The following is a 10,882-nucleotide window of genomic DNA, read 5'->3' as shown; positions in this document are numbered from 1 at the left end:
AGCTTTATGGATAACTCTCTCCGTGGGCCACGTAGGTCTGTGTGCTTTTAACAACACACCGTTTGCTCGTTCTGGAGCTGCTGACCATCAAAGGTAGACATTTCTACCTCCCAGGAGAGTTCAGCTCAGTCCTCCATCTCAGCTGTTTACACCTCCCAACGGGCTGATAAATCTCTAGCACTGGACGAGCTGAATACGATTGTAAATGGACTGGTGTATACTCACTCACACACCCACGAGCATGCTGATAGCAACGTTGTGTTGCACATATGCTACAACACATATATCAGTCAGATAACTTGCAAATAGATTAAACAAATATTTATTATAGAATGAGAATACAAGTACCCACGAGCATGCCGATAGCAACATTGTGTTGCATATATTATGGTACAACACATAGTTCAGTCAGATAACTCGCACATAGATTAAACAAATATTTATTATAGAATGAGAATACAAGTATGGATATGGACGCCTGAGTATGGATATTCTTCTGCCCGACACAATTAGACGACCATCTTTAAACATTAAGAGCAGGGAGATACAATTAATACAAATTATACAAATGTAGGCCTAGGTGGGCCTAAGCGGGTGCCTATATGAAAAAAAAAACACCTTACCCTTAAAGACCCTCAACAGTGTTTTTGTAGTAGGCCTATTATACGTCCTGAATACATCCAGTATCAAGATCATGCACATTAAATTATTTAAAACTCTGCACAGCTACTGTAATTAGAATCTAATTAGCTGTGCATGTTTTAATCAAAGCATACTTTGCCCCCTGAACGTGTACACACCCAGTAATGTTTGTAAACAACAAATCAATTTATTCAAAATGCTGTTGATTTTAACATCTTACTCAAAGTGGAGTCAAAGCACTGCTACTATACACAGTGTCGCTGCTGGTGCCTCCACTGTAAAATAATGACTAATAATAACATATATTAAACCAGTAAGACGCCTAAGGGTGAGAAGCGACCTCGCCCTTAAGGGCGAGGTCACGTGCACGCATCCGCCTCGTTGCTGGGCGAGCACAAAGCTATGGCATGGGGGGTAAGATCAACATGGAATGAATTCTGTACTGGCCATATAAGGAGCATGTCTTGAGTGTACAGTTTGATGAGGTCAGATCAACATTTGGAATGTCAGAACAGGTCGGCTCCATATATGGAGATCTAAGGGTGGTAGCGGGGACATTCTCTTAAGGGTACAGGGTTTGATGAGGGCCAGGCCTTAATTTTCGAGCCTGTTGAGAAGTCTAGTTTTCGCCGGCTGCCGGGCGCGGCTGCACTAATAACTTTGGGTCAGGCCCGTCTAGAGTTTGAATGGACAGGTATCAGTCAAAAAGGAGACATCGAAGAGGGAGGATGGATGGGGAAGGATCAACATGAACACATGGAATGTCAGAACCTGTTTTGACATTCCATATGGGCTTCCATATGGGCTTAATTGCGACAGCAGATCGCATTTACTATGACATCAGATGACATTTTCATAGTAAATGTGACATTCAGTTGTAATAATACACATTTATTTGATCAGTTTCCCTTGGTGCACAATAAACAGAAGAATGTTAGTCTAGTTTTAGTCGACTAAATCTACAGTTGATTTAGTCGAAATAAATGTTAGTAGGTCTTGATGGCGATGCTGAAAATAGCAGATCTACAACATGTTACATTGCAACGCATTGTGAGCTTGTAGAGCTGTTATTCCTTATCTTCTCTACTAGTCCCTCCACAACATTTGTTGATGAAATTGCCAATATATTTAGTCATAGTTTTAGTCATCATAGCTTTGTTATTATTTTGTTTTAATTTTGTTTTCCTCCGTGAAAAAAATCGAGGAACATTTTCCGTCATAGTTTCCACAAAATCAACACTGGACTGAATTGAATATTCTAGCATCATCTGGGGCGCTTCAAGGGTGAATAGATTCACCTCTACCACTGAGAGTTTAGTGTGTAGCACACAGGGCAGAGTTTGGTCTGTAGCACACAGGGCAGCACGGCAAGAAGTGCTGGCCTTTTTCATTAGTTGTTAATGGTGCCAGAGTGTGTTGCGTCTGTTTTCATGGAGGGTTGAACAAGGTCTCCAGTACTGCATAACAATGGCAAAACGTGTGTTTCCTCCCTCTATTCACTCTCACTGCATGGAGAAACTGGTCTCAAAATCACACCAAAAGATTAAACTCAAACCAGGTGGATTCTGACAGTATGTAAATCACAAGAGAATATAATGTGTTTTTCTTTTTCTAATCATTCCAAAAAAGATCCTGACATGAAGATAGAATTGTCAGTTCTTCCCCATAGAAATGGATCTGAACCGTATATCCAATGCACACACGTGCACACATACTGTGCCACACATGCACACACGCGCAGCCACAAACCTAGAAAGCACGCCTACCATAACCACCACTTCAACCACTTGTATTGGTGACAAGCAATGGCTCAGGAGTAGAGTGGCCAGTAGAGCAGGCGGATTACAACCGTCAGGTTACCAGTTTGATCCCGGTCTCTCCCAGAGTTATAGTGTCCTTGAGCAAGACTCTGAACCCCTAATTGCGCCCAGTTGTCGCCACCATTGTTGTGGGATGTGCATGTGGGAAGATGCTGGCGTCGACGGTTCGCCGTTTCACCTCCTAATGTATGGACCATTGTACAATATTGTAAGGTGCTCTGAGTAAGCACACTGTGGATGGAACACAATCTACTGTGCTATATGAAAATGCAATATTAAAGGTTTTATGACATTCATTTCATTTATTTGTTTTAAGTTTTTCTTTTAGGTTTTATGACCTCAATTACATCCACACAACCTGGACTTTAAACAGTCAGTGGATTTCCTGTGGTCTGGGGTGTTCTGAAGCCTTTTGAGCTGCAATGAAGACATGCAGAATCCCTCAACAGCGACATCCACTGGAAAATTATCTCATATATGGGATTCATGGACTGTTACATCACAGTCCACAGGCAGGCAAATTATTAGAGTACTCGTTTTGAGCCAGAAAACCCTAGACAACAGAAAATCTTAATGTTAAAAGTTTAGTTATTTTTTGTGTGCAGTTGACCTATAGCTACGCCCCTCCCCAAACTGCTATGATCCAATCACAGCTAAGGATAATAATATGGGTTAGACAAACCTCTCCACCAATAGTTTTCCTATATGATAAAACATTGTTTTAAAAAAGAAATGTCACACACATTTTTCCAGTGCATATGGCAGGCCTTGTTGACAGATTTGGAAGAGATTTTGAAGGTCTGGTTCAAAAAATGAACCAGTATTTAATGTGTAAAATCCATGATATTTACATTGTAATGAATGAGCCAGGCTGGAAAGTGTCCAAGTGGGAGTGTCTTAAGTGGTAGAGGGCGGGTCTTTGCTAAAGGTGAATTGAGCTCAGAAAACCTAAAAAACAATAAGAAATTACCAGACCTTTAAGCAAGCATTGCTTGACTGTTTTCTTCCTCTGTGCGTGCGTGCGTGCGTGCGTGTGTGCGTTTCCCTGTCTCAGCAGAATCTCTGTTCAGCGGCATGGGTCTGGGCGTGGTGGTGGGACTGGGCCTGGGGGCTCTCCTCCTGTTCCTGCTTCTGCTGGACGTCAGCTGCTTCTTCCTCCGTCAGTGCGGTCTCCTGGCATGCATGACACGCACACTGTGCAGCAAGAAGACCTCCACCAGTGGCAAGGGTAAAGAAATGGAGGAGGGCAAAGCAGCCTACCTGTGAGTCCCCCTGATTTACCATTTTTCTTTTTCAGTGGTGGAAAAAAGTACTTACAATTGTTACTTAAAAAGGGCCACTTCACTCCTTTTGCAACCATATCTTATTTTAATGATGTTTGGGAGACAAGAAACATTATCCTGCAGGGTTTTATGTGTTTTTAGTTATTTTAGTATTTCAAAGTGTCTGTTATGTCATGGACACTGGTCTCACTGCTTACTACAATGACCATATTGCTTTTCTTCACTCACGCGACCTTGTGGAGAGGGAAAGGGAGGAAGTGAGACCACTGGAGATCACTGGCACTTTGTACAAGAAGAGACTTCAGTCTCAATGTGGATTTTACTGGTTAAATAAAGGTTAAATAAATTAAAAACAATAACTTTGAAATACTGAAATATCTAAAAACACCACAAATAAAATCCCCATGAAAGTGTTTGTCTCCTATAGCTAGCCCTGGTCCAGTGTGTTTAGCGAGTCTCTCACTAACACCCTGACGGGAACGCCTCTGTTGCACACAGGTACAAATTCCACTGCCGTGCAAGGGGTCCAACTTTACCGAAAATGAACAAATCTACTCCGCTAATCACCGAAACAAAGCCTGTTTTGTGTTGGTTAAAGTCTATTCTCCAGGCTGGGGAGCATCTTATGTCCCCAGCTTCTCTATAATATGCACTATGTTTGCCATGAAATAAAATGCATCCAACTGGATCGGTGCAGGCACAACCCGGAAATGTAAGTTACTCTGTCCGGTACATATACTTTATTAAAATGGCACAAAGTGTATTGTAGAGAGAAGTTGGGCGCCTCAGAAGCTTCCCAGCCTGGAGAATAGACTTTCACCAACACAAAACAGGCTTTGTTTCGGTGTTTAGCCAAACATCATTAAAATAAGATCTGGTAGCAAAAGGGGTGAAGTGGCCCTTTTAAGTAAAAGTATACTGCAATATAGAAATATTCTGTTACAAGTTAAAGGCCAGCATTCAACATTTACTTGAGAAAAAGTACTAAAGTATTGGCATCAGATGTGCCTAAAGTATCAAAAGTAAAAAGTACTAATTGTACAGAATGTTCCATTTAAAGTTTTCAAATGTATACGAATCTTTTAAAAATGGCAGATCTGCCAGCTCTAGCTTGTAGATCGACTATTTTCAAATGGACAAAATGTATATAGGGCTGAAGTGGTTATGTTTTATAATAATAATGATCAAAATCTACATAAATAACTAGAAACTGAAATTTTCAAATAATTGTAGTGGATTAAGAGTAGGCCTACAATATTTGCCACTGAGATGTAGTGGAGTAGAAGTAAAAAATCATACATCACATTCCGGCCAATCACAATTGGCGTCCTCACTTTTCTGTCCTCACATTTTATCCTCAATTTGTGCATTGCTCAGCCAATCAACTCATCCTTATGGGTTGCTCAGCCAATCATGGCTATGGGGTACACACGCACACACAAAGCATAGGAGGGAGGGGCTAGCGCCTCTCAAAAATGACTATCAATTTCTTAAAATAGCCTTGATTGTATATTGTGGACAGCAATCTAATGGCTTACAGAGAAATTGGCCCGAGGCCAAACTTAATTGCAGACCCTTGGTGATTTAGGCCGTAGTCACACTGTGTCATGTTCAAACTGTGATTACAGGAAGTAGGTGTCAGAGAGCCAGCTCCTGTGAGTTGCATTTTCTCTGACAAAACTGAGTTAAGTCAATTGGAATTCTGATACTGATTGCCTCAAATGACAGAGCATAAAAAAGAAAGAAAAAAATCACACGTGTGAAGTGATGGGCGCTCTTATCGACATACATCATCACATTCCATGCTCAGCCAATCAAATCATCACATTCCATGGTACAAACACACAAAGCTGGGCATATAGGAGCGCCCCTCAAAAAAACGTTGCAGTCGGTTTCTTCATTTTCATTTTATCTTCTCCTTAACAAACATCAGTTTTCCTGAAGTCTCTTTCATCAGTTCCTTATTTGCCCAAAGTAACTTTTTGTTTCTACATTCATTCCTGATGGAGACCAGTTGGGCATAGTAATTCCTATTCATAGAGATCTTTGTGGTCATATCTGCCACTACTTTCAATTATACTTCCACCGGTAAAAGCCATCTCCGGAGGCGTTATTTCTGTTCATGTCAGTAGTCATGGCTGCCAGTTCCCACCTGATTATACTTCCACCGGTAAAAGCCATATCCGGAGGCGTTATTTCTGTTCATGTCAGTAGTCATGGCTGCCAGTTCCCACCTGATGTCATGCGGGAGTCCCAACTGCTCCAGACCGTAATGAATAACTGCTAGCTTGCATAATGTCTTCAGACTAGGACTTAAGTCTAAGATGTACAAGTCATCGGGTGTGTATCTGTATCCTCCAAAGAGGATGACACGATCTCCCACCATGCAACAACACATACTGGTCATCCCATGTCCTTTCCCCTTGGGCTCAACCTTCGTCCAGGAGAAGGTCTCTGGGTTAAATTTCCACAGATCGTCCAGGAGCCAGTCCAATCTTGCGAAGTTATCGCCACCAAATATGTACAGCTCCCCCTTGTAGGCAAAGGCTGAGTGATCCTCTCGTCCTTCCGGGAAAAGCTTCACAGAAGGCGTGTCGAGCCAGCAGTTGGTCTCCGTGTCGAACACGGACACGTTGTTGTAGTTGGTGAAGTCTCGCCTACCCCCGAATACAATCATCTTTGTCCCGATGATGGTGGCAGAGTGACAGTCCGAAACAGGCGCTGGAGTGCCTCCGGTGTCGATCAAAGACCAGACCATCGTGGCGGTGTCCAGCTTGTAGATGTCATTGGTGCGCTGGGTCAGCTGGTTGTACCCTCCGTAGATATACATGACCTTCCCCAGGACGCAGGCCGAGTGCTTGTACCTCGCCTCGGGAACGGTCCCTGAAACCTCGGGCCTGAACCACCGGTGGGCGTCGACGTCAAACGCATACACCTTGTTTGAGTACGCCCTCCTGTACGTGACCCCGCCCCAGATGTAGGCGACGTCGTCTACGAGCACGGCCGTGTGGCCGTAGCGCATGGAAGGAACCTCGAGGGCGGTGCGCTGTCTCCTTCCCTGTACTGTCACCGGGCGCAACGTCATCCAGCACAAAGACACAGTGTTGAAGACGTGCACATCGATCTGATCCATGACCATGATGGTCTTCACGTTACACTTCCCCCCAAACGAGTAGACCTTGTGTCGGACTGCCACAGCAGCATGGTAGTATCTGTTGAGAACCCCTCTCAGGTGCACCGTCCAGTGCAACATTCCACACATACGAGTGATTTCAGAAATGTGACACAGAATGGAGTGCTGTGGTTCACGTGCGCTGACACTTATATAGATAATAACAGGTGGCTGCGTGTCTGGCTGTCCACGCCCAAATATGGATATGGCTGATGTTACGACATCAACGAAGGAGTCGGCCACGTGGTTTATCGTTAATAAACACCCAGTAAACCCTTATTTATTAATTTCATACACTAGTCCATACCCGTTCGGGTATGACATACCCAATCCCTACGTATCCCTTCTCTCTCTCTTTCTCTCGGCTCCCTGTCCCTCTCTCTCTCCCCCTCTCTCTCTCAGCTCCCCGCTCTCTCTCCCCCTTCTGTCTCCCCCTCTCTATCTGCCACTATGGGTGTCCCCTATGGCACAACCGTTATGCGATGCTCAGCCAATCGCAGCGCAGAATGGCACACCTTCCAGCCAATCACAGTGTGCAATTATGTGCTGAATATTCCGTCCTCAAATTTCTAATTTTGAGGACGCAATTACTAACACTATATGTTATTAGATAGATGCACAACGGTGTGTTCCTTCACCCGTGCTGACTTGTCATATTTCATTTCTATCAAAGTCTCTAACTAGAGAACTCTGTTGTAATTAGCAGGTGCACAGGTACGCATAACTCACCTCTGCATGTTTCTAGTATTGATTTTGACAGCAAATTGTATTTAGTTTTGGTTATAGTCTTTTGAATACATTTTCATTTAGTTTTAGTCACATTTAGTCAACTGAAATTCTTTCGTGTTCATATCATAAGATTTTAGTTGACTAAATCTACAGTTGATTTAGTCGACTACAATGTATCTTGGCGGGCCTTGATGGCGTCGTACGGTCGTAATGACTGATTGTAGAGTTGGTTGCATGCTGAAAATAGCCGATCTACAAGCTCACAACGCTCCACATTGTGAGCTTGTAGATCTGCTATTTTCAGCATGCAACCAAGCATAAAATGACTTTTAGTACTCTCTTCTCCACTAGTCCCTCCATAACATTTTAGTCTAGGTTTTTATTTGTTAAAATCGTTAATATATTTAGTCATAGCTTATAGTCCTCATAGCTTAGTTCTTATTTAGTTTTCATTCAGTTTTCCTCTGTGAAAAAAGGTAGTCGACGAAAAAATCTTCATCTTAGTTTTAGACGCTATTCTGCATTGTGTGTGTTTTTTTTTAATCTACCACAGGAAACTACCGCTGAAGGAGGAGAATGGAAAGGACACTATGAAGCAGCCGGACACGATGGAAATCAAAGAGCACTGCAGTGACAACAGCATTCGACACACGACACACCACCACAGCAAAGCATGAGAGGAGGATGATGCCCCCCACCATCCTCCTCCCCTCCCCCCAACCTTCACATCAACCCCTCCCACGGTACCACAACCCACCCTTCCACATCCCCCCCCCACACCCACCACCACCACCCCTCCACGAGACCAAAACCCAGAGAAATCTCTGCACTGGAAAATACTGGAGAGAAGAAAAAAACCCACGAAAGAAACGTGTTTAGAACAATGCCCCGGGGAAAGGCATTTGTAAATACAAAATATTACAGAGGAAATGGGAAGGAAGGCTCCGAGATGATTCAGTAACGTGGTAGGACCCAGTTCCTGCACCTTCTATAACTTACTGCCAGCACTGTGTCGCAGGCTGAGCTGATCTTAACACACAACTCTTCTCCTTCAAAGTGTTACGTGTCATTGCAGGTTTGCAGTGATATGGACTGCACTAGCCTACGCATGGGAACCGGCAATGACTACATTAAGAGAAAAAGAGAAAGACCTGTGTAAAAAATTTAATAAAAACAGTGCTTTAAACTACAGAGAATACAACTTAACAAAACAAAACAAGAAAAGTTTTGGCCAGGGCCCTTACAAATTGACCAAACCTTCAACCTCAGCTTCCTGTTGCGTAACGGCATCGGTAAACCAGACCAACGTGAAGACAAGAAAGCAAGCAGTGCGCCGACCCGCTGAGGACGGACGAGCCGAGGACCCCCCAGAAAGACCCTCCGCTCCACCCCAACAGGTCAGATATGTCAGACTGACCCTCACCACTATAGTGCTAGCCTGGGCAGCTTTCCTTTTCGGGTTTATGATCCGGTTGATTATATCGTTAAGTCATTGTTTTGTAGTATTCAGGAAGTATTATTATTCCGGTTTGAGGGAAAGGATGTTTTCCGGTTTAGAGGCTTCCGGCCTGATGACAACAAAACAATGATTACAACATGACACAACGATATCATCCATGAGAACATATAGGCCAATGGCCATGGTGGTGAGGTTGCAGAACATCCATACATATAAGTGATATATACACCTGAATTTTCATTTTGTTTCACTTCATTATGATGATTTTCTAAAACCTAAGAAACTATTCATCATAGGGCGATTTAATAGCCATATCGATATGGTCACAAGTTATCACAGTGGGGGCATAGCCATGTTTGTTTGACGTCATCGAGTTGAAACGGCGCTGATTTGCCATAGCCGCGGTGTCAGATTTTTAACCAAGGCTGACATAGTCACCAGACCTGAATTGCCAGAAGAACATATTTTTTAATCAGCATGGCTAGCGATTCAGGTGCTAGAGCCAGGCTATAACATCCAGGCTATAATGATGAGGTCCCAGAATATCCAGGCTGTACTTCCCTACAAAGCCGTAATTACTGTACTGCTGTAATTACGTGTTTGTGTGAATTGTTCTCCTCAGCTGACCCATCTCTTGGAGCGGTTAGTTACCCCCCAATCAAACACTTGATGCCCATTTTTACAGTTATTTTTATTATGACCCGGCTGGGGTGACCACAAGGCCACTGAGCTGGAGCTGGTTAATCAGTGTAATATCACTTATATGTCGATCTCATTTGGCTGACCAGTTAAAACACTTTAAAACCCATTTATCAGCGTTTTGAATGTTTGTTTTTTTCGTGGTTACTGCACTCTGGCTTTGTAGGGCAGTAAGTATATAGTGATGATGTAACAGAGCATCCAGCTTTGTGGTTATGTGTCCCAGAACATCAAGGCTATGGTTATGAGGTCCCAGAACATCAGGCTATAGTGATGTGGTGAGTAGGCGGAGGCAAGAGTTTCTGGAAGGTTCTTTCACAACAGTGCTTCATGCAGTACACTGCTGTTCAAGTAACTAGGGTCAAATCTAGCATATCCGTCTAAACTCTAACATACATGGATCTTCTCCCAGGAGAGAGGAGTCTATAGTAGCAGGTCACTTAATTCAGTGCCACATGACGCCTATGGACGCCTATCCCGTGACGCCCTCGTTGCCATGGGCGCGCCTTTGGACGTCTTTTAAAAAGAAAACTTAACTTTATCCAGATTTAGAAAATTCCTCTAATCTGGTGTTCTGGTGATGATATTCACATTACATGCACAATTTTATTACAAATTCTTTCTTTTATTTATAATGGACTTCGGTGGCAACGAGGGCCAAAACTGGTATCCACCTGACCTGTGGCACTGGATGAGTTTTAATTGGAGCATTGGCCAAGGCCAGACTGTCCTGTGTTTTCTGATGGAAATGTGTTGGAACAGTGGTTCCCAAACTTTTTAGCCCGTGATCCAAAAAGAGAAATTAGATGTTTGCACGGGACCCTAGACTGGGGTCCATTTATGCATTATATGGCATAGGCAGCTCCCGGCAGGATCTACCGGGATAATCTAGACGCAGCTGTGCACCATGAGACTAATTCATTAGAGCGACAGAGAGATAGAGGAGTGTGTGTGTATGTGCGTCAATTTAACAAAGGTGCAGACGATCAGAAATCAGCAGAGAGTGATCAACGTTTGCGCTACTGTATGCCGAATTGAAGTGGACCTGGCCCCAGACTTTTTTTCTCTCCCTAGAAAT

At 43.4% G+C, this 10,882-nt stretch overlaps 2 protein-coding genes across 2 annotated transcripts in view; one reads left to right on the top strand and one right to left on the bottom strand.

Moving 5' to 3' along the window:
• ncam2 (neural cell adhesion molecule 2) overlaps positions 1 to 8,832 on the top strand; it is a 183,647-nt gene extending 174,815 nt beyond the window's left edge. The window contains exons 16-17 of the mRNA XM_080758053.1: positions 3,517 to 3,724; positions 8,200 to 8,832. Of these exons, the coding sequence (XP_080614179.1) occupies positions 3,517 to 3,724; positions 8,200 to 8,323 (332 nt within the window). The 3' untranslated portion in view covers positions 8,324 to 8,832. The remainder of the gene's footprint in view (positions 1 to 3,516; positions 3,725 to 8,199) is intronic.
• Positions 5,871 to 6,998, bottom strand: LOC308311443 (kelch domain-containing protein 3-like; the record flags this gene model as incomplete). Its single annotated transcript, XM_080758131.1, has 1 exon — positions 5,871 to 6,998. One exon carries the CDS (start codon positions 6,996 to 6,998, stop codon positions 5,871 to 5,873), a length of 1,128 nt encoding a protein of 375 aa, XP_080614257.1.
• Positions 8,833 to 10,882: the final 2,050 nt, after the last annotated feature.

Source organism: Protomyctophum bolini, assembly GCF_963924005.1.
Source record: "Protomyctophum bolini genome assembly, chromosome: 24".
NCBI lineage: Eukaryota > Metazoa > Chordata > Actinopteri > Myctophiformes > Myctophidae > Protomyctophum > Protomyctophum bolini.
The sequence above is the reverse complement of the archived record's forward strand: the minus strand, read 5'-3'. Positions and strand labels throughout refer to the sequence as shown.